The following is a 24,686-nucleotide window of genomic DNA, read 5'->3' on the forward strand; positions in this document are numbered from 1 at the left end:
ACAAACCTCATTTTAGGCACTAGAGCCCTTAACTTGGGGTGGGTGGATCCACTGAAGATCCTGGGGTACTCTGAACCTTGTGAAATTGCATACAAAAATTTAGGACTCTCTGCACACTTTCCTGGAAAGAGGTACCATAACATTCTTTGGATTCCCAGAGGTTCCAAGGAATCAAGTTTCCAGATTGCTATCAAGGAACATAAATGGGGAATATTATTTGTCTGTATGCATTGAAATCAATATACTTTATCTTTTTGAGGAAATGAAGCATAGTTTTTTGGGGGGAGAGGTAATTTTTTTGGATTAGAATCCAAAATTTTCTGGTTTTTTGAATTAGTTTTTTGTTAATACAAAAATGAATTCATGCTAACGAATGAAGATAAGAAAACTAGATTGTTCTTAACTCACATTTCCTTTTAAAGAAAGAGAGCATTGGAATGCATATTTGAAGTTGTTTCAGATCTTTACTTAGAAATGAAATTTTTGTTAATATGTTTTGACATTTTGGTTAATTTGTACATTTGTCCTTATTTGCACAAACATTAATGAGTGGGGAAGAAAGGTGGAAGCATTGTTCAGTTAAAAGTGCGGATAAGTTCCTCATAAAGAGCTCACAGCATGCACAGTGCTCAGACATCTAGGGGAGAAAACCCATTACATTTGGAAGGAACAGGATTTCATGAGTATTTGGGGGTTCAGCAGTAAAATAGGCCCAGTTTCACCGCCAGTCCTGAAAGAGCTTCGTGAGAGAGCAAACTGATAGACCAAACCTAACCCACAGACTTAATTTGTTAGGTTAGCACAGTATTTAAGGTTGTTATTGCTTTTTTTTTTTTTTTTTTTTTTTTTTTTTGTCTGTATTCCCTCAAGGCAGTAGTTGGCTAGAGCTGAGCAGTGGTAGATTGTTAAGGTCTTTGGCTGTGAAGCCTGCTTCACTCATTTGGGCCACCTGCTGTCCAGTACTTTGTAAGCCTGCTTTATTCTGCCTTGAACCATATTTTCTATTAACTGCATTAGAGTTGAACTGGCCTTATGAGGGCTAATATTTGTGAGATTTAAGTTGGCGTATGTATTTAAAAACGTAACTGAGGTAGCATTTATCAAAAATTATAATGTCTTCAAATAAGAGATTAATGAAACTTTATTTGTATAAAGTGCTGAGAACTTTTCCAGTTTCAGTATCTTCTTGAACCATTTTGAGTGGTTTTTGCAATATGCGATCTGCTATCTTCTTTTTCACTGAAAGGAAATGTGTACATGAGTGGTGTAATTAACCAAGCCATTAATAAAGATAATTAGTATGACATGTCATTTATGGCTATCTGAATTGATGGTCAAGTGGTCTTTTCCAGCTGTAGGCCTTAAAATGCTATAAATCACATTCATGATATTCTTTTATTATTACAGCAGGCACAGTCCATTTTGAGCTCGTAGAATAAAAATGAAAATTATATATAACTTAGACATGTTAGAATTCAACTGATGTTTTTTATCTTCTAGAAATTAAGCATTTTTTCTAGACAGATTATACTATTATGTATTGATGTATCATGAAACTAGTGAGATGATAAATGTGTAAAAACTAAACTTCATTCATGGAGACTGGGAAGCAGTTTCTACCTTTAGAAAATAGTTCCTAAGCTTCTATACTGGCTAAACAACTTTCCTTTAAAAATTTTTTTTAAGTTAATTTATTTATTTTGAGAGAGACAGACAGCATGAGCAGGGGAGGGGCAGAGAGAGAGGTAGAGAGAGAGAGAATCCCAACCTGGTTCCGTGATGCCAGCGCAGAGTCGGACGTGGGGGCTCAAACCCACGAACTGTGAGATCATGACCTGAGCCGAAATCAAGAGTCAGACACTTAACAAACTAAGCCACCCAGGAGCCCCTGAACAACTTTACTTTTTAAGGAAATCTGGCTTTTTTTAGAGACTAGCATTATTATAAATAAAAAGACCAATCTAATTTATTTTACAGTTCACTTTCATCTATATGGAAACATATGCTTTTTATTCATGTTCTTAATCTAGCTGCTGCTTTTATTCAATACAGTATTTTCCCCTTAGAATTTCTCAGACAGGAATAAAAGTTCAAAAACCCATTAATTATGGCAAAATTAGTGTTTAGAAATGAGTTAAAATTAAGTAACCTGAAAATTGCTGCAGCAGTGGTGCCTACCTGCTGTATCTGACCATCCGGCTTTATGTGACAGTGATCTCATCACTGTCTTCGGCATTCCTTGCCCCCAGACCAACTTTCTTGATGCTTTTCTAACTTCTTTCTTGCTTCCTTTATGTCTAAGTGATTTCTAAAATGAAGGAAAGGAAAATCTCTGATTCCTTTTTTTTTTTAATGTTTACTTATTTTTGAGAGAGAGAAAGAGAGACAGAGCACGAGCGGGGGAGGGGCAGAGAGAGAGGGAGACACAGAATCTGAAGCAGGCTCCAGACTCTGAGCTGTCAGCGCAGAGCCCGATGTGGGGCTCGAACCCACAAGTCACGTTCTCATGACCTGAGCGGAAGTTGGATGCTCAACTCACTGAGCCAGCCAGGTGCCCCAAAATCTCTGAATCTTGAAAATACTTATGAGCAACTGATGCTGAAGATGCTCTGTTCTTCAGCGTATGGGAAGGAGAAAAACTAAAGTTGTAAAGAAGGCCAGAGCATGCCTTACACAAATGAAATCCCGTCTGGTAAAGGAGTTGGAACCACTAGGTTAGTACTATCTTACGATGTTAGATTCAGTTGGTAACGAGCAGTTTTCTTTGGCTCTAAAGGAAAACGCTACGTAAGTAGGTGAAGAGCCTACAACTTAACGTTACCTGGAATTAACCCAGCTTAGCAAGTGCTCTGACTGATGACTGAAGTTAACAGCCATGACCGAAGTGAGATGTTAGATGGGTTATCTGAGGATTGTTACTTACCTGAGCACGTCTCCTCTTTGCCACAGAGCTGGTAACAGAGAGCAAGCTGTTCGCACCAGAGCTCTAAGGCAGTGCTCCTCCAGCTATCTGGTAGATGACTAGTTTTTGGTCTTGTTTAATTTCCATTCTATTGCAGACCAATATATTTATAAAAATTAAACACTGGGGCGCCTGGGTGGCGCAGTCGGTTAAGCGTCCGACTTCAGCCAGGTCACGATCTCGCGGTCCGTGAGTTCGAGCCCCGCGTCAGGCTCTGGGCTGATGGCTCGGAGCCTGGAGCCTGTTTCCGATTCTGTGTCTCCCTCTCTCTCTCTGCCCCTCCCCCGTTCATGCTCTGTCTCTCTGTCCCAAAAATAAATAAAAAACGTTGAAAAAATAAAAATAAAAAAAAAATTAAACACTAAAAAAATGAAATGGAAAAAAAGGCATATGAACTACAAGCCCAAATGCAGTGTAATCATATTGAAGAGGCATACGATTACTTATATAATTGTAATGTTTCTATCATATACAGTGTGCTGAAGGCTTTGTCTCAGTTTCACACTTCTCTTTTGCAGACCGGTTTGGGTTATAATGCCATCTTCTTCCTGTGTTAAAATCGTATAAACCCATAGGTATGCAGCTGAAAGTAGTGCTGCTCTCACTTCAGTAAGGGATTCAAGATGACCAGTAATGCGCTCAAGCCCCGGGAACTGTCTGGGACAGGTAGTGTAGTTCAAAATCAGTGTCGCTTTTTGAACAAGCTCTTTTAACAGCCAGATCTTTCCTTTTAAATGACCTTATAGGACTGTTGTGAGGATGTAATGCATTAATATAAGGGCGAGGCTGTATTCTAGGCCATAATAAGAACTTTAGAAAATGTTGAGGATTATACTCCTTAGATTATGAAAACTTCTTCAAGGTTTTCATTTTTAGAACTTTGTTCTAAATTATAATTTTTTCTAAAGTTTATTTATTTTGAGAGAGAAAGAGAGAGGAGGGGAGGGGCAAGGAGAGAGGGAGAGAGAGAATCCCAGGCAGGCTCCACACTGTCAGCGCAGGGCCCAGCACAGGATTCGAACTCCTGAACTGTGAGATCATGACCTGAGCCGAAACCAAGAGTCGGATGCTTAACCAACTGAGCCACCCAGGAGCCCCTTAAGTTATAATTTTTAAGACTTTATTTTGAAACAGACTCCTAATAGAATTCCTCCATCCCATTCTCCAGTTACAGAAACTTCTCAGCGTTTTTGTTTGGAATCTGAAAGGTCTTGTTTGGGGATTGGCATTCCTATTCACCATGAATGTTCCATTTGGAGAGACCAAGCCTTCTCTAGTCTGCCTGCCTTATAGTATTTTTCTTAGTATTTGCCTTTTTTTTCTTCATTAGTTCTCATTTTAAGCTTTGTTTTATTTTTCGTGTGTTTAAAAGTTTTATGTCTAATTATCATAACTCATTCATGATAAGTATCTTTGGGACTTTGAGTCACCAACAAAACAGACATTTGTGTCTAAGGAATAAATTTGTTCAGCATGCTTTTCTGACAATTGGTTCTTTTTGAAATAGATGTGACAAAGTGGTATTTTTAGAGGCTTTTGCATTGTCTGGTATATTAACATTTTATTCTCTTCAGGTAATGCAATAAATGTGATGCCTGTTTGGAATTTCATTTCTAAATTCAAACAGTTTACACTTTGCTTTCTCTCTACCCATACCTGGAAAACAATTATGTCTTAGAAGATTATTGTTTCATAAGTGTCTTTGCTTGATAAAAATGTTTGGATCAAATAAAAACTAGATAAAATCTGGTCCAATATTTTCCTGAAAAGCTTTCTTTTCCCTAGGATATTATGTGGATAAGTGCTATTGAAACTTATCTGTTTAATAATATTAATAATAGTTAATGCTTATTGAGCTCCTTCTGTGAAGTGCCAGGCACCTATACGCGGTATCTTATTTAATCTCCAAGAGGAGACAGATAGGTACTGGTATACCTCACTTTACAAATGTGCATACTCAAGGCTTGGAGAGTGTGGTAGACACTGGTAGAGGTGGGATTTGAAACTATGTCAGTTTGACTGCCAGTCCAAAGCACTTGACCGTTAGATATTTTCTTTTCTGATGAACACTGTAAAGAAGGAATGAAAGACCATGGGTCTAGATTGGCACCTTAGCTCCCCAAATTAGGAACATCATAACACCACTAACTTTACCTCCATTAGGAGATATCCCCAAGTTAGGAATATCTTTCACATCACGGACATTCTACCTTCCACAGTACATCTCCTGCCTTGTGCTTTGTCAGTGTAGCAGAATTGAAACTACAGAGGTAAACCACCTTCAAATAGCATTGAAACCTTTAAGAAAGAGCGGAATATATCCTAAATGCCCTTAAATTGACACCTGCCAACTTAGAATCTGAAGCAGTTCCCATTTTGAACTGTCCAAAATTAATTTCATACTTCGTAATCAAGTCAATTGTAAATTGTGATATTCAAGAATTCGCATCGGAGGCGCCTGGGTGGCTCAGTCGGTTAAGCGTCCGACTTCAGCTCAGGTCACGAGCTCGCGGTCCGTGAGTTCGAGCCCCGCGTCGGGCTCTGGGCTGATGGCTCAGAGCCTGGAGCCTGCTTCCTATTCTGTGTCTCCCTCTCTCTCTGCCCCTCCCCCGTTCATGCTCTGTCTCTCTCTGTCTCAAAAAGAAATAAACGTTAAAAAAAAAAAAAAAGAATTTGCATCGTTTTTGAGGGAAGAAGACCTAAAATGAATTCAGAATGCCTCTGTATGAGATAGTCTTAACCCTTCCTGTTATTGAAGAATTTAGATGTGCAACTTTGTTGAATGATAACAAGATTTAAGATCCTCTGTAGTTCAGTTTGAAATCCCAGGTAATAAGTAGTAATGCTAAATGTAGTACAGGTATTTCTTAAAACCTGATGGAATTGTGGAAGTCTCAGTCTGCCTCAAATACTAGTATTGAATGTCTAATTTTATTGAAATAAAATAGAACTAGGTAGCAGTTGGTCTGGAAATTCTTCTGCCCCAGTTATATGGATTTTTAAGTGATGAGGCCTTGGGGTTAACTACTGGATAATTACATCTAAGTATCTGTTGCAAGCCCTGTATGTCACTGGGGGTCAGTTTTCTAGTAACCAAAAAATATACCCTAGCTTCTACACCTTACATATTCCTTTCATTAATTCTTCATGCATTTGACAAAGGCAAATTGGGGAATCAAGATGGATGCTAAAAGCAAAAAAAAAAAAAAAAAAAAAGAAAGAAAGAAACAATGAAATAGGTTTTGTGTTGAAGCAGTTGAGCATAATGTTTAAGAGTACAGATTCTGGAGCTAAATTACTAGATTCAGATAGTGACTCTGCCATTTGCTGGCTGTTGTGAGCCTGGGCAAATTACTTGGACATTTTATGACTCTTTTGTAAGATGAGTATCTATCTCATAGGATTGTTGTGAGGACTAAATGAATTAGTATATGTAAAGCAATTATAGTAGAACATGCTTAACATAGTACTTAAAAAATATTGGCTATTATGATAGAGATGAAGGAGAATATTGGTAGCACCTCTGTTATATAGAAATTGTCCATCCGGAAACCTCATTAGTCTAAAGGATCAGAAAAGTCTCTGATTAGCTAAATAGGTAGACTGACTGTCCCTGGCTGTCACTTCTGTGTATCATTTTTTGTAATTCTAGTGGGTTAGTATGCCAGTTATCAATTTACTGCCTCTCAGCTCCAAATTCACTCTCCGTTGACCACTCTGCAGAAATGGATCTGGGCCCTTTAAATATCTTTCCTTTGCCAGCTGGCACAACATCGTACTTTGTCAATAGGGGATACTGGAGAGAAATTTAAGAGGAATGGCTTTTCCTTCTTGGTCCATGCTTGCCCAGCAGGCTCCTAGGCAACTATTCTGGCAACAATTCTTATAGGCCAGGCTGCCCAGCTTCCCCTGCAGGCTCCTCGCAGTGCATATGTTTGACTTCTCAGGCCTCTGGAAGGCTTCTCCAGGGCCCAGCTCCTGCAGGCAGGTTTTCAAGACCCAGACTCCCGCTGAGCACATACTTCTCCGGCACCCAGCACCCAGCAGTTCTCACTGGCAGCACTTCCCCTTGGCAGTGTTGCCGGAGAGCCTCTCCAGTAAGACACTTTCCCATAAACGGCTTTCCCCAACAGCCAAGAGTGCAGATTTCCAGCAAGTTCCACCAGTGTAGCACCACAGAAACTTCTCTGCCTGTAATATTGTGACTTATAATCAGTATATATTTGGTCTTCCTGTTTCTGGCACAAAGCTCTTAAAACCCTTGGAATTTCCCAAGTGATGAGAGCCATAAAGGTATCTTCTGGCTGTGAATGAGATGATTTTTAGAACGCCCATGGTTAACGTAGGGTTGGAGGCTGGTTGCCAGGGGAACCAACCAACTGAGGGATTGGAAGGTTGGAACCTTCATTCCCAGCTGGGAAGAGAGAGGGGCTGGAGGTGAGATCAACTGCCAGTGGCCAATGATTTGATCAATCTTGCCTAGGTAATGAAGCCTCCATAAAACCCCAAAAAGACAGGGTTCAGAGAGCTTCTAGGTCGATTGACACATGGAGGTGCTGGAAGAGTTTTACGCCTGGGGAGGGCATGGAAGCTCATCGCCCTTTCCCCATACCTTGCCCTGTGTATCTCTTCCATCTGGCTATGTCTGAGTTCTGTCTTTTTACAAGTAACTGGTTAATCTAGTAAGTAAAATGTTTCTTTGAGTTCTGTGAGCTGCTGTCTCAGGTTAACCAAATCCAAGGAGAGGGGATCATTGGGACCTCCAGTTTATAGCCAGTCAGACACAGCTGACAAACCTGGACTTGCACCAGTGTCTGAATGTAGCCAGGGCGCAGGGGTGCAAGAGCACCCCGTTTGCCACTGGCCACTGACCAAACCCAAAGGCAGAGAGATGAGAGGTGGTAAAACAAGAATTTATTTCAGCGAGGCCAGCGCTGGGAAGACAGTGCACTGGCATCTCAAAACTGTCTCCAAAGGGCCAAAAATACTTTCAGGTTTCTATAGGAAAATGTCGGGCAAGGCCTGATGGGTAGATGCAGGATAATCAGGTCAGTCATTGCCTTGGGGTCAGTTATACAGGGTCTTGCTGGCTCTAGGCAGCCCTTTATTGCTCTCAAGGGGGTAGTTTCAAAGGGGGTGGTTTCAGTTCCCTTCAGGGGATGTTTGGCCCTCAGGGTCTTTTGTCTGAGTTAAGAGATAACCTGGAAAGAAGAACTTGATCAGTTAGAAAGTTAGAATGGAGGTAATTGAAGTCCTCTTTCATGAAGGTGAGGGGCAGTCTTGTAGGACTGAACCCTTAACCTGTGGGAGCTGATGTCTCCAGCAGATAATGTTAGAACTAAGTTGGATTGTGGGACACCCAGCTGTGCCCCAGCATTGCTTGATGTGGGGAACCCCTCACCCCCCAACACACACACACACACCCCAAAATTGGTCCCAGAATCTTTAACCTCTCTTCACTGAGCCCCAGCCATGCCCCTTCCAGCAGGGTTTGGATTTCAGTCCACATGGGACCTCTTTGACCACCCTTACCTCAGTCTTACAGTAGACACTCCTCCTTTTATCTGCTATTCTTACATTCTTTAGAGGTCTCGTTTATTAGCTCATTTCTCATTATTCCATCCCCAGTTTTAAGCTTTCTCTGTTCAAATTATGATTTTTCTTTCTTGATTGGACCCTGACTAATACAACTGTGTAATGGGTGATAAAAATCGAATAACTACTAAGACTGAACAGTGAATCAGGCCTGGAGGAAGATAAGGCAGTTCAAGTGCCATGATGTGAGGTAGCTGACCTTCAGTGTCAGTGTCTGGAAGTCATTAGGGAGTAGTGGAAACTGTGGTCATCTGAAGAACTTGGGCCATTTGACGACCCCTGCCTTGGTGTCACCAAATCTTCCTCCTCTTGAGAAGCTGGAAGTCAGGATTTTTCATGAAATTTTCTGAATTTTACATTTTGGCTACCGAATCAAATATTGTTACATCACTGTGTGGGCCAAACAGCCCATGTTTGTGAGTTGCCAGTCTAGAACTTCTGGGCTGGACTGATTTCTAAGCTCTTGGAAAACTAGAAGTAGCAGACTAGGAGGTGTGGGGGAAGCAAGGAGAGGAGACACATTGTAACACAATAACCAGAGGGGGAGACTGGAAAACACTTCGAACTATTACAAAACATCAAAGTGCAGTCCTTTGGAACCATTTAATAAAGGAGAAAACATCTCCCTGTTCACATTAAGGGCATTGTGCTTTCTAATCTGACCACAGTGCAATAATAGTAATAATAGCTACAGTGTAAGTTTATGTGTTAAGTTCTGTGTTGATTTTAATAGTAACCTTGAAAGGGAAGAATTTTTGTCCTCTTTATAGATGAGGAAACTAAGCTCATACTGATTTTACAAAGTTCAAAGGGGCTATTTATATAGCCGCTAAATAAATGAACAAAAATTCTTTCCTTGAAAAGAATGGCTATATAATACAGGCTGTCTGTGAAAATTTAGAAAATATGATAATCTGTAAAAGGAAAATAAAATCATCTATTATCACATTGTCCAATGAGAATCACTAGTAACATTTTTTATTTCTTTCCATTCTTTTTTTTCTACTTGTCTACATTTTTAACGTGGTTAATTATGTGGTTTATGTATAATTTTGCATTCTCCCTTCTTTTACCTGGTAGTATAACATAAGCATTCTATTACTAAAATTGTGTTCTAGGCATTTTTTAATGTTTTCATTACGTTCAGTTATTTTATGCATAGAATTTTTTTTTAAATTTTTTTCAACGTTTATTCATTTTTGAGAGGCAGAGAGAGACAGAGCACAGGTGGTGGAGGGGCAGAGAGAGAGGGAGACACAGAATCTGAAACAGGCTTCAGGCTCTGAGCTGTCAGCACAGAGCCCGATGTGGAGCTCAAATCCACGAACCATGAAATCATGAGCCAAGCCGAAGTTGGACACTTAACCAACTAAGCCACCCAGGCGCCCCTGCATAGAAATTCTTATATATTTAATTTGTTCTCAAAATTTTGCCATGGTAATAGTGTGGAATAAACATTTTTGTGTCTAATGCTATGAACATAGTTCAGAGTATTTCCTCAGAAGTAGAATGACAGGATCAAAGGGCATAAATGTTCTTAAGGTTCTCAATCTGTATTACCAGGTTTTTTAATGCATTTTTTTCCAACAAATGCAAATGACACTGTATTCTCACAAACATTGAATATTTTTATTGTTAAGTTTTAAAACTTTGCTAATTTAATAGAGAAAAATGTATCTTTATTTACTTTTTCTCAGGTCAACTGAACTTCTTATCTATTAATAATACATATATCGCCAGGTTCTGGTGTTTTCCCAGGTTCTTTCCCAACAGGTTTTGGTTTGTGTTTGTTTTTGTAGTCACACTGAACAGTCTTACGGGATTTCCATTTATGTTTAGTTATTTTATGTTTGAAAAGACTGCTCAAAAAGAAAAACAAATTAGTCCTGTCTTCCAAGGTTGGAGGAAGCGGCATTAATAAAGTATTGCTTGTTCTTACCTCTATGTCAAATGAATTAGGACAGGGGAAGCCTGTATGCCACTGGGAAAATGGCAGATTTGGAGCCTCGTTTGCTTGAATTTTTACCCAAGTATCCAGGTTTTGAGTTCTTATTCTTGCGAAGGAGGGGCCTAGGAGCCCTTTATGCGTGCTGCTAATGATGTTGGAGATAAGTGCCCACGGTCCTCTGTGCTGAGTGAGCTGATGTCATGCACCTACGTGGTGATACTGGCAGTGCCATGTGCGCTTCTAACAGAGGAGGACACTGAACTTGCTCAGGGTCACGCTGCGGCAACTTAGAAGCAGGAAACCTTTGGGCGTCTAGTCTCGGCTGTAAGGACTTGAAGGACAAAGTTCATATTTAAGTTTTCTTCATCATCTGTTACTGACAATTAAAAGCAGGTAATATAGCAGTTAAAGTGAATATCGTAAAGTTAAAGGAAGTCCCTCCTTGAAGTAGGTTTGTGTGTAAGAATATAAAGATGGCCTTTGTTGCTTGAACAGTAGTACTTTGCACTTGGGATATTTCATTGCTGCAGTGCCTAGAGCTTTGAAGGGAGTAGTCTTATAATAAGTGACACATCTTGAATTTTTTCGGAGACTATAGTTGATGCTGTCAGTACTAAAATGAGCATGGTACAAGGGGCATTGAAATAAACTTTTAAATGCTAAAAGCTTTAAATTAGTGGCTTATATTTCATCAAACCAAATAATTTGACTGTTTCTATGAGCAGTGAAGAAAAACCATTTAACTATGTTGGTGTCTGCCGAGAAAATTAAACTGACTTCCAAGCTTTACACTGATAGTTAATGGCATTCAATACAAGCTGTTTTAATTAATACATCTGGTCAGTCCTTTGGCTCAGTCAGGCTGCAGCTGTGAAACTGTAAAATGAAATAACGTAAAGCCAATGGCATTGCATGGTTCCTGCCTCTCGAGCAAATACGTCATTTCTCTGACAGAAATTATTACTTTGGGCACTCTCTTTTTATCTTGAACCACACTTGGAATTTGTAGTTCTTCATTTAAGTACATCCTAACAGTGATTTACCAAAAGCAAAGGAGAGAACCTGTTGGCATTTTAACTTTGACATATATACAATTTTGAGATTGAATCTCAAGTTGTGAAGCTCTGTGAAAAAATAACAGCTATACAGATAACATGGAGCCACGTCTCTAGTGCTTGAAATAAATCAGATTGCATCTAAAATAGTTTAGGTAGTTAAGAAATTAGTAAAAAATAAAACTGGAAACTATAACCAGTGGCAGTGATTGACTACTGGTTCTTTTTTTCATCAGAAGTGTTACCTCTGTAGTATTAGTCACCCTGAGAAGGTTAGCAGACATTTATCAAGCTCATAAAAGTTGTGGAGGGTAAATAATCTCTGTATTGCCTGGTTGAAGATTGAAATGGTGACTAAACAAGGTTTTGAGCTCCTTGGGGAAAAAAAAATAAGTGTCATTTCAGGTAGTTGTATTAATGAGACAAATGACAACATTACCTCACGTTCGCTTTGATGGAATCCTGTTATGGTTCTTTATTATATGTACTTGAATACCCTTTGAGCCGAAGCATAAATTCTAAAGCAGCTAACCACTGAAAATTCTTGACATGGTTACACTTGTAAGGAATATGTTAGGCCTATTTCCCAGGCCTGATGAAGCTCCACTGCATTTGTGTATATGTTGATATTAGAGCCAGTGACATGGGGGGTACCAGTCCCTAGTGCTTTGCATGGTGCCGGGCATTTAATTCATTCTTCCAATAAATTTTTAGGGAGAATCTGGTATATGCCAGATTCTGTCCTATAAACTGCTGAACGTTGAGCAGTAAATTAAAAACAAAAATCCCTTCTCTCATAGAACTTACAATTTTGGGAGGGAAGGACAAACATAGTACTCAGTGGATGTTTAACTTCATTTGGTAAATGTGCTTTACTTAATTTCAAAAGGAACTAAAACATAATGCAGTTATTTTAGCTTGCTTGGTCTTTCCTCTAAGAAAGTACTATAAAACTAGTTGACTTTACTCATGTTTACCTTGATCTCTTCTCACAATTTCTCAAATTCTTTGTTTCTAAATTTGCTTATGTATTATAATACAGACCTCATGTTTACACTGCAAGTCAGGGTTTTCCAGGCTTTTGGGTTTCATGGTCCAGTAATATATATATTTTTTAAGTTTTTATTTATTTATTTTGAGGGAAAGAGAGAAAGGGAGAATCCCAATCAGGCTCCGCCATTTTGGCACAGAGCCTGATGCAGGGCTTGATCTCATGAAACTGTGAGATCATGACCTGAGCCAAAATCGAGAGTTGGACACTTAACTAATTGAGCCCCAGGCTGGTAATACTTTTGAATTTAGGGAAGATTGACACAAGATTGCTTGTTTTTAATTTTGCCAAGTGGAGACACTAAAAAACAAAAACTATTGTCACCAGATGGTTTTTTAAAAGAAAGGACATTTTAAGACCAAAAAGTAGGTAGGGCATAATCTCAGAAGAAAGAATAGTCCTCTACATTGAAGAAATAAAACCTTAGGAAAAGCTTGCTACGTTGTCCTCCTCTTACTTTGCCCTGGACCTTTAGAAACTGTCAATAGAGAACAAATATGACTATAATTTTGGTTTTCCTCTTGATGTTGCTGAGGGATTCTTCCGGCTCATACTGTTTAAAGAGGTTGTACAATTGCATGTTATCTTTTTTTCAGATAATGGGTTGTATGGTTTTTTTTTTTTACATATTTATTTTGAAGGAGAGAGAGAACACACACACATATGCACACACATGGGAGGGGCAGAGAGAGAGAGGGAGAGAAAGAATCCCAGGGAGCCTCCGTGTTGTCAGCGCAGAGCTCACCTCGGGACTCAATCTCATGAACCGTGAGATCATGACCTGAGCCCAAATCAAGAGTCTGATGCTCAACAGACTGAGCCACACAGGCGCTCCCAGACTGTATGTGTTGTGCCATGTGGTGGACATTGTCTTCGAATGTACAGGGCAACAGTGTGCATTGTCAAATCTAATCATGCTCCTGCCACTAACTAGCCCTAGCCGTGTGATCTTGAGCAAATTATTTCTCACCTTTGGCCTTTGGTTCTTCATCCGTGTTATCAAGAGAGGATCATTTTTTACATTTTCTTTGAGTTCTTAAACTTGGATTCTATGTCAATAACTTTGGTAGCTAGTATCCCTCTTTTTAAAGTATGCACCTAAAGATTAATAAAATAAAAATAAACAATTTTTGTTGTGTCTTTCTAAAGATTTGGACCAAGTTCCCTTTCATATTCTTCCAGCTGAGCGTTTAATTGTTCATACGTGATTAAAAAAGAGATGTAATTTCATGACTATGTGCTTTAAAGACTTACCATGATTTCTTGTAATGACATTTTGCTGCACATGGAAATGCAAGTGTTTTCAAGCTTACTAGGGCCTTTGGGACATTCTTACGAAATCTATTGCAATATATTTAGAAATATGGTCCATATAGGGTTGCCTGGATGGCTCAATTGGTTAAGTGATTCTTGATATTGGCTCAGGTCATGATCTCACGGAGTGTGGAGCCTGCTTGGGATTCTCTCTCTATCTCTCTCTCTTTCCCTCCCTCCCTCCCCCCCTTCTCATTTCTTCTCTCTCTCAAAATAAATAAACATTAAAAATATATATATATATTGTCCATAGAAATAAGTGAATGGAATTATGGGTAATTTCACCTTGGAGAGAAGAATATCTAAAAATATTAGATTATTTTATTTATTTATTTTTTACTTTTATGTTTTATTTTTTAAAATTTACATCCAGGGACGCCTGGGTGGCTTAGTCGGTTAGGCGTCCGACTTCGGCTCAGGTCATGATCTCGCGGTCCGTGAGTTCGAGCCTCGCGTCGAGCTCTGTGCTGACAGCTCAGAGCCTGGAGCCTGTTTCAGATTCTGTGTCTCTCTCTCTCTCTGACCCTCCCCCATTCATGCTCTGTCTCTCTCTGTCTCAAAAATAAATAAACGTTAAAAAAAAAAAATGTAAAATTTACATCCAAATTAGGGTTAGCATATAGTGCAACAGTGTTTTCAGGAGTAGATTCCTTAGTGCCCCTTACCCATTTAGCTCATCCCCCCTCCCACAACCCCTCCAGTAACCCTCAGTTTGTTCTCCATATTTATGAGTCTCTTCTGTGTTGTCCCCCTCCATGTTTTTATATTATTTTTGTTTCCCTTCCCTTATGTTCATCTGTTTTGTCTCTTAAAATCCTCATGAGTGAAGTCATATGATTTTTATCTTTCTCTGACAAATTTCACTTAGCATAATACCCTCCAGTTCCATCTACGTAGTTGCAAATGGCAAGATTTCATTCTTTTTGATTGCTGAGTAATACTCCACTGTGTGTGTGTGTGTGTGTGTGTGTGTGTGTGTGTGTGTGTGTGTGTGTATGTGTACACACATACCACATCTTCTTTATCCATTCATCCATCATTGGACATTTGGGCTCTTTCCATACTTTGGCTATTGTTGATAGTGCTGCTATAAACGTGGGGGTGCATGTGTCCCTATGAAACAGCACACCTGTATCCCATGGATAAATGCCTAGTGGTGCAATTGCTGGGTCGTAGGGTAGTTCTATTTTTAGTTTTTTGAGGAACCTCCATACTGTTTTCCAGAATGGCTGCACCAGCTTGCATTCCCAAGATTATTTTATTTTTTTAAAGTTTGTTTATTTTGAGAGACAGAGAAAGCACAGGTTGGGGAGGGGCAGAGAGAGTAGGGAAGAGAGAGAATCTTAGGCAGGCTCTGAACTGCCAGCAAACAGCCAGACATGGGCTCAAACTCAAGAAAATGTGAGATCATGACCAGAGCTAAAATCAAGAGTCAGAGGCTTAACCAACTGAGCCACCCAGGCGGCCCGCATTAGATTATTTTAAATAGGTTAAAATTTAAAAGGCAACATTTTAGGAGAATTCTTTGTTTACTTTATTGATTTGAAGGTCTTTTTCTTCATGCCCATAGATATCTAAGTTCTTCTGGATGGCATGTATCCCTCAGTTATCTTAAATTTCACCTGCGTCTTAATTTTGTAGTATGCGAGCCTCAAGAACTCACCTCTGCTCCTGCTTTTTATAACTTGTCTCAATGTAGTACTTCATATGAGCCAATGTAGAATATTTTAAAGCACTTGGTAAATGCCTAGTAAATTTGTGGATTGGTCCAGAATTGTGAATACTACTGGGTTTTCCATGCAGTCATTGACATAAAATTGTGATGAATGATTTTTAAGAAATGTTTGAATGACAGATGAATTGTTTAAGAAAAAATTTTGGGGACGTGCCTGGGTGGCTTAGTCAGTTGAGTGTCCAACTCTTGGTTTTGGCCTAGGTCATGATCTCACAGTTTTGTGAGTCCCAGCCCCATGTCTGGCTCTGCACTGGCAGTGAGGAGCCTGCTTGGGATTCCTTCTCTCTCTCTCTCTCTCTCTCTCTCTCTCCCTCCCTCCCTCCCTCCCTCTCTCTCTCTCTGCCCCTCCCCTGCTTGTGCTGTCTCTGTCTCAAAATAAATAAATTTCAAAAAAAAGAAAAAGAAAAAAATTTGGAAATGCCTTTTAGTATCCCACATAGACTCTGAGTTTGGTTTCAGAGAGTTGCCATGAAGAAGCTTTGTTAAAATTGAATGGTTCTAAAATGAATCCTTTCAAGGATCCTGGCTGAGTAAATTACTACCTAGGTAATTTTTATAGATCTGTAATTTTGTAGAGTAAAAGGTACCAATCTTAATAGTTCGATGAATTTTGGCAAATGTGAACAAATGTACCTAACATTCCAGTCAAGATTTAGAACCTTTCCATCATCCTAAAAAAGAAATAACCTGGTGCCATTTTCTAGTTAATCCCTCCTGCCACTGTATTTTCCCAGTAACCCCCATCTGCTAGGGGCAACCACTGTTGTGATTTCTTTTGCCAAGGCTTAGTTTGGCCTGCTTTTGAATTTCATATAAATAGGCTCAGTAAGTAACTCTTGTGTAAGACTTCTTTCATTCAAACATCAGGACGTGTTTTTGAAATTCATTCAGGTTGCTGTATGTAGCGGTAGTTTATTCCTTTTTGTTACTGAGTTCCATCGTATGAATATATCACAGTTAGTTTATACATTCCCCTATCGATGGACATCTGATCCAGATTGTGCCTAGTATTGAGAAAGCGTCTACGAACATTCTTGCACAGGTTTTTTTGTGAACATTGTTATGTCTCCTGGAAAATACCCAAAGTGAAATTGTTGGTTTAACTTGATATGAGACTAATGGTTTTCCAAAGTGGTTGTACCATTTTATGGACCCACCAGCAACGCGTGAGTCTTCCAGTTGCTCTGTGTCTTTGCCATTACTTAGGTTTGTCAGCCTTTAATTTGAGCCATTTTAGTGGCTGGAAAGAGGTATCTTGTAATTTAGATTTGCGTTTTCCTGGTGACTAAAGATGTTGAGTACTCTTTCATGGGCTTATTGGACATCCCTATATCTTTGGTGAAGTGGCTGTTCAGTGTTTTACCCATTTTTTGTTGTGTGGGTTTTTTTGTTTGCTTTTGCCCGTTACTGAGTTGTGGAAGTTCTTTATCAGTATCTTAGGTTGGGTTCCCCAGAAAACAGACTCTGAGGAGGAGATTTGCACACAGGAAGTTTATTGGGGGATACTGTGGGGAATAACACCTGGGGAAGAACGAGCAGGATTAAGCAGATGGAGAAGTTGAACTGTTACTCGGTTATATTAGAGGCCTCAGCTCACCTTGCAGCAGGCTCTGAAGCTGGATGGCCCTTCAGAGATTTCCTGAATGGAGACAAGGAGACCTGGCTCTGTACCTCCCTCCATACAACCCAGTGGACTCGTCATGGGACATGGACTGCCCTGGGAGGGGTTTGTCAGTACTCTTTGGCCCAAGGTCAGGTCCTCACAGGGACTCAGCTGTCTCATCAGACTGCAACACTCCCCGTGGCTAGGGGAACAGGTGTCTCCAACCTGAAGGAGGTTGATGTGGACAGTGTGCCCACAGCGTCTGTTACAGGTGTATGTATTGTAGCTATTTTCTTCCTGTATATAGCTTGTCTGTTCATTTTCTTAGTGGGTCAGCAAATGTTTTAAGTTCTGATGTGGAATTTTTTTGTGTCCTTGATAAGAAAATTTTGCCAACACCAAAACTGCACAGATATTCTTCCTTCTAAAAGTTTCTGAGTGCTAGATTTTATATTAAGGTATAATCCATCAGGAATCAATTTTTATGTATGATGTGAGCTGCCACCCAAGTAATTCTTGAGGGCGATCAGCTCTTTTAAGTACATCAGTTTCATTTCTTCTCATCTTCCCTTAATTTGCACTACAGGGGCGTCTTTCATTTCCATTTCCCAGAGTCAACCATGGTCAACGTCAAGATGCTGACAGGACAGTTTTCTTCCCCAAGCAATGTATTCGCTAGTTTGATTCGTGGAGTTCTGAAAGCAAGTCCCTAAAATGAAATGGTGTGCTCAGTGCAGTTCAGTTTACCATTATTCTTGTCCTTCCTTAGAAGTAAAACTTTACATTCATGAACCTTTTTTAAAAAACAAAGGTGACTTTTAAGAATTTGTTGGAGAAAATGAGAAGACTGACTCACATAACCATGTCCCCTTCTACACAGAATAGAGCTGTTTTTCTGTCTTGTGTTCTCTGTGCTCTGACAGTTTGTCTCAAATGAATGCTGTGATTAACAGTGCTTTGATGAGCTTAGTAACTTGTAAAAGACAAAAACTCTTAGAATAGCTCAGTATTAAATATTAAAATAGTAACACCAGTTGTTTGGTGTCATTTTTCCAAAATGCTTCAGTCACTTTCTCCTGTTGCCTCCTATATAAGACATGGACAACTGTTCTTATTTTACAGAAGAAAAGCTGAGGTACTGAATTATGAACCAGTTTGGACATGGGGCCATTTTCTGCCTCCCAAGCCAGTGTCCCCTACTACTGGATGCATTCAGAATGCTGTATCTATAAGTAGCTAATAACGGCCATCCTGAATGTATGAAGGACCCACCTGGCCTGTGTGCTGGGAAGCAGGGGGTTTCCCCTCTTGCTACATAGCAGGTATTAGCTGGTGCTCACATTGCAACTGTAGTTTCCCCGTTTTCACTGGAGACACAACGAGATCTAGATTCCTTCCTTCCTCCCAAACAAGGAAGGAGTCTTAATGCTTCAACCAGCCTTTCAACTAAGAACCCATTTTCCCACAGACACAGTATGTATACGTCTGTACGTGCATATGTTTGTCCCCCTAACCTCAGAGTCACAGGTTTAGTAGGAGAACAGAGATAATACAGATGGTTATTTTTCTTCACCTCATAAAGGAAACTAAAACAGAAAAGTGAAGCATGTACATGACACACCACTAATTATTAAAACATTTTCATGAACAACATACATACTACCCCCTTTTAGTTTTTTAAATCATTTTTCATACTGCTAAGACTCCAGGAAGCCATATAGGGCACACCACTGCTTCAAGACACTTTGAAATGTAATCTTACATATCTTGTATATTGGGAGGCAATCTCTCAAAGAAAACTGGGTGGAAAGAAAAAAATCGAGATTAGGTTGGATTAAAACCGTAGATCATTTATGGCATTGATTGTGATGATGGTTTAACAGGTATATGCGTATCTCCATACACATCAAGTTGTATACATTAAATATCTACAGCTTTTGGTATTTGAGTCATATCCATAGAACATTTTAGTACTGAATTAATTAAGCACATTTTTTTCATCGTACTACGTGTTCGTTGCAGCTCAATTATGAATACGTTTTACAAATTGTATGTTACATATTATGTTTATAAAGTATAAAGTCAAAAATTTGTTAATGTTTAATTTATACTTAACTCTACTTATGTATACTTGCATTACAAATAGGAGATTATCGTTGCATATTGTCTGCCATCAGCTTTTTCCTCATGGCAGTACATCATGAGTTTCTATATCCATGAATAGAATCATAGTGGGGGTTTTTATTTTGTTTTTTTTTTATTTAATTTTTGAGAGACAGAGAGAGACAGAGCATAAGTGGGAGAAGAGCAGAGAGAGGGAGAGACACAGAATCCAAAGCAGGCTCCAGGCTCTGAGCTGTCAGCACAGAGCCCGATGGGGGCTCGAACCCATGAGCCACGAGATCACGACCTGACCCAAAGTCGGACGCTTAACTGACTGAGCCAGCCAGGCACCCCTCTTTTCAACAGTTTCTTATGTTTTCTTTCCAGGAGCGACTAAAGCTGGTGACTGTTCTGGGTGCTGGTCTTCTCTGTGGAACTGCGCTGGCGGTCATCGTGCCTGAAGGAGTACATGCACTTTATGAAGATATTCTTGAGGGTGAGAGAGAGAGAAGAGGGCCTTCTTTGAGAGATGTTGTTGACGTGGAGAGTTGAAAGGAGAAGCCTAGTGGGGTTTTTTTTCCTGAACATAGTTCATATTTACCATACAATTCTACCCTGAGAAGAATTCTTAAAACTTCTCTTCTGACATCTTTGACATTGAACACACCCTTAGTAGTTTGTGAATTGGATGCCCCAATGGCTAATGATGTTAAACACTTTTTCATCTGCTTGTTTATCTTTATTATGTGTTCTTTATGATTCAAATTTTTGCCTATTTTTTAAATTGTGTTTTCTGGGGTGCCTGGGTAGCTCAGTCAGTTGAGTGTCTAAGACTCTTGATTTTGGCTCAGGTCATGATCCCAGGGTCATGGGATCGAGCCATGCTTTGGGCCCTGCACTGAGCTTGGAGCCTGCTTAAGATTCTTTTCTCTCTCTCTCTGCCCCTCTACCTGCTCATACTGTCTCTTTCTCTCTCTCTCTCTCTCTCTCTCTCTCTCTCTCTCTCTGTGTCTCAAATTAATTAATTAATTTTCTTATTATTGATTTTTGAGAGTTCTGTATATATTCTAAACACAAGTTGTTATTTTTTTGTTTTTTGCTTTTTTAAGTAAGCCCTAGGCCCAATGTGGGGCTCAAACTCACGACCCCAAGATGAAAGAGTCACATGTTCTACTGACTGAGCTACCAGGCATTCTCTGGATACAAGTCTTTTATCAGATAGGTGATCTGCAAATATTTTCTCCTACTCATTGGCTTATTTTTTCATTCTGTTAACAGTATCATTCACAGAGTAGTTTCTAATTTTGATGAAGTCCAATTTATCAATTCCTTCTTTCATGAATTATGCTTTGGAGTCATATCTAAAATCCCTTTGCTAAACCCAAGTTCACAAAGATTTTCTCTTTGGTTTTCTTCTAGAAGTTTTATAATTTTAGGTTTTACACTTAGATCCATGATCCATTTTGAGTTAATTCTGAATATGGTGTGAAGGTTTATTTTTTTGGATATGGATGGATGTCCAGTAGTTCCAACACCATTTGTTGAAAAGATTATTCCTTCTCTATTGAATTGTCTTTGCAGCTTTGTCAAAAATCAATTGACCGCACTTGTGTTGGTCTATTTTTGTACTCTCTATTCTGTTCAGTTGATCTACATGTCTTTCCTTTGCCAATACAGCATTGTCTTGATGACTATAACTTTATAGCAAATCTTGACATCAGATAGTGGAGTCCTTCTAACTTTGTTCTTATTTTTCAGAATTGTTTTGGTTAAACTAGTTCCTTTGCCTTTCTAAATAATTTTAGAATCAGCTTGTCAGTATCTACAAAATATGGTGAGACTCTGATTGAGTTGAATCTAAGCTTAATTTGGGGAGAGTTGACATCTTAAAAATACTGTATTTTCCAATTCGTGAATGCAGTATAGATCTCCATATTTTTTTAGGCCTTTGATTTCTTTCATCAGTGTTACAGTTTTTTGTTTTTGTTTTTTTTTATTTTTTTAAACATTTTATTCATTTTTGAGAGAGAGAGAGAGAGAGAGAGAGAGAGAAAGTGTGAGCAGGGTAGGGGCAGAGAGAGAGGGAGACACAGAATCCAAAACAGACTCCAGGCTCCGAGCTGTCAGCACAGAGCCTGATGCGGGGCTCATACTCCCAAACCGCAAGATCATGACCTGAGCTGAAGTCGGCCGCTTAACCAACTGAGCCACCCAGGTGTCCGTTTTTGTTTTATTTATTTTATTTTTTTTTAATGTTTATTTATTTTTGAGAGAATGAGAGAGAGAGAGAGAAGCAGAGTGTGAGTGGGGGAGGTTCAGAGAGAGAGGGAGACACAGAACTCGAAGCAGGCTCCAGGTTGTCAGCACAGAGCCCGATGCGGGGCTTGAACTGAGATCACGACCCGAGCTGAAGTCGGACACTTAGCCAACAGAGCCACGCAGGTGCCCCTGTTTTGTATGGTTTTTTTGTTTTTTGTTTTTGTTTTGGGGGTTTTTTTTTTGGGGGGGGGTTGGTTGTTTGTTTTTTAAGTAATCTCTACACCCAGCATGGAGCTCGAACTCAAAGCCCTGAGATCAAGAGTTGCATGCTCCACCAACGAGCCAGCCAGGTACCCCCAGTATTGTGGTTTTTAGCATACAGATCTGCAGGTATTTTGTTAGATTTATACCTCAATAATTCATGTTTTTAGTATGATTGTAAATGGTACCGTAAAAATATTTTGATTTCCAGTATTCTAGTATATAGAAATTTGCTAAACCTAACTTGTTATAGGAGTTTTTTTGTAGATTCTTTGGGATTTGCTAAACAATCGCATCGTCTATGAATAGAGACAGTTTATTGTTTTCCTTTCCAGAAACACTTTAATGTTTATCTTTCCAACAGTCTTTTAAATTTTTTTTTCCTTTTCTTATTGCACTGGCTAGACTATCTAGTATGAGGTTTACTAGGAATGAAAGTAGTCAGCCTTGGCTTATTCTCATTCAGTCTTTCACCATTAAGTATAGTGATAGCTTGGGGCACCTGGGTGGCTCCGTCAGTTGAGCGTCCGACTTCAGCTCAGGCCATGATCTCACACTCCGTGAGTTTGAGCCCTGCGTCAGGCTCTGTGCTGACTGCTCAGATCCTGGAGCCCACTTCAGATTCTGTGCCTCCCCCTCTCTCTGCCCCTCCCCTGCTTATGCTCTGTCTCTCTCTGTCTCAAAAATAAATAAAAAAATACTAAAAAAAATTTTTTTTAAAAGTATAGTGTTAGCTATAGGTTTTTTTAAAGACTTCCTTTTCAAGTTAAGAAAGTTTCTCCTTTTGGGGCACCTGGGTGGCTCGGTTGAGCGCCCCACTTTGGGTCAGGTCATGATCTCACAGTTCGTGAGTTCGAGCCCCATGTCGGGCTCTGTGCAACAGCTCAGAGCCTGGAGCCTGCTTCAGATCCTGTGTCTCCCTCTCTCTCTGCCCCTCTCCCGTTTGTGCTGTCTCTCAAAAATGAATAAATGTTAAAAAAAAAAAAAAAAAGGAAGTTTCTCCTTTTATTCCTAGTTTGTTGCAAGTGTTTATCTAGTCTCTTAATGTTGTGAATTACAGTGATATTCAAATGTTGAACTAGACTTGTGTATACCACCCCCCTTGATTGTTAGTAGATTATCATCACTGGATTCAATCTGCTGATATCTTGTTGAGGGTATCTGTATCTTTGTTCAGTCGGACTATTGGCCTGTGGTTTTTCTTTCTTAAAATGTCTTTGTATGGTTTTGTTGTCAGAGTAACGCTGGTCTCTTAGGGTTGGAAAGTGTTGCCTCTTCTGCATTTTGGAAGTCTGTAAAAAAGCAAAAAATATTTCTTTCTTAAATGTTTGCTAGAATTTACCAGTGATACTATCTAGGCCTAGAGTTTTCTACTTTGGAAGGTTTTTAGCTATGAATTCAGTTTATTTAATAGACATAAGACCATTCAAATTACCCATTTTTTCTAAGTTAAAGAATTAGTCAGGGGCGTCTGGGTGGCTGTGTCGGTTGAGCGTCCGACTTCGGCTCAGGTCATGATCTCGCGGTCCGTGGGTTCGAGCCCCTCATCGGGCTCTGTGCTGACAGCTTGGAGCCTGGAGCCTGCTTCGGATTCTGTGTCTCCCTCTCTCTGCCCCTCCTCCCCACTCATGCTCTGTCTCTGTCTCTGTCTCTCTCTCTCTCTCTCTCTCTGTCAAAAATAAATAAACATTAAAGAATTTTTTAAAAATTACTCATAGTTGTTCATAGTAACCTTTTTTTCTAATGTCTTCATTAAATTTTTTTGCCCCAAAGAACCATGTTTGATTTCATTTTTTTTCTGCTTTATATTTTGTTGATTTCTGTTTTGCCTTATACATATTAAAGCTTTTTGGTCAGGTACCTACTACACATTTAGGATTTCTAGGTCTTATTGGTGAGTTGACCTTTTTTCATTATTATGTCCCTATTTATTCCTGATAAATGTTTCTTGTTCTCAAGTCTGCTTTATTTGATATTAACAAAGCCACTCCAGCCAGGTTCCTTTTGAGTAGTGTTTACATGGTATATCTTTTTTCATCCTTTTACTTTTAATTTTTTTAACGTTTATTTATTTTTGGGACAGAGAGAGACAGAGCATGAACGGGGGAGGGGCAGAGATAGAGGGAGACACAGAATCGGAAGCAGGCTCCAGGCTCTGAGCCGTCAGCCCAGAGCCCGACGCGGGGCTCGAACTCACGGACCGTGAGATCGTGACCTGAGCCGAAGTCGGACGCTCAACCGACTGAGCCACCCAGGCGCCCATCCTTTTACTTTTAACGTATATCATTCACTATTTTTAAATTGGATTTATTGTAAAGAGCATATATTTGAATTATATTTTTTAAAATCTGATTTGACAATTTGTCTGTCTTCTAATTGGTGTATTTAGACCAGGGGTCAGCAAACTTTTTCTGTAATGGGTCAGACAGTAAATATTTCAGACTTTGTGAGTCATGTGGTCTCTATTGATACTATTGAATTCTGCCATTGTAATCAAGGGTACTGATTCTTTCCTTTGTGATCACCACTCTTCTGTTGAGCCATCCAGTGAACGTACTGTTTCAAATATTATATTTGTCAGTTTTAAGATTTCTACTTGGTTTCTTTTTATAGTTTCTATTTCTTCAAATGACATTCATTCATTTGAAGTGTTTTTTTACCTTTACCGATGAAAGTGTAGTTATAATAGCTGCTTTAAAGTCTTGAGTATTCCAGTATCTGAGTTGTCTTGGAGTTGGGTTAATTGTTTTTTCCCTTCATAATTGGTGAAATTTTTCTGTTTCTTTGTATGTCAAACAAG

At 39.4% G+C, this 24,686-nt stretch overlaps 1 protein-coding gene across 7 annotated transcripts in view; it reads left to right on the forward strand.

Moving 5' to 3' along the window:
• SLC39A9 (solute carrier family 39 member 9) overlaps window positions 1-24,686 on the forward strand; it is a 53,018-nt gene that overhangs the window by 1,409 nt on the left and 26,923 nt on the right. For all 7 annotated transcript variants that reach the window (XR_006218952.1, XR_006218953.1, XR_006218954.1 and 4 more), the window contains exon 2: window positions 19,754-19,862. Coding sequence is in view for 4 of the 7 variants with exons in the window: in XM_042989987.1 (XP_042845921.1) it covers window positions 19,754-19,862 (109 nt within the window). In the remaining 3 variants the exon portion in view is untranslated. The remainder of the gene's footprint in view (window positions 1-19,753; window positions 19,863-24,686) is intronic.

This window comes from Panthera tigris, chromosome B3 (genome assembly GCF_018350195.1).
Source record: "Panthera tigris isolate Pti1 chromosome B3, P.tigris_Pti1_mat1.1, whole genome shotgun sequence".
In the NCBI taxonomy this organism is placed as follows: Eukaryota; Metazoa; Chordata; class Mammalia; order Carnivora; family Felidae; genus Panthera; species Panthera tigris.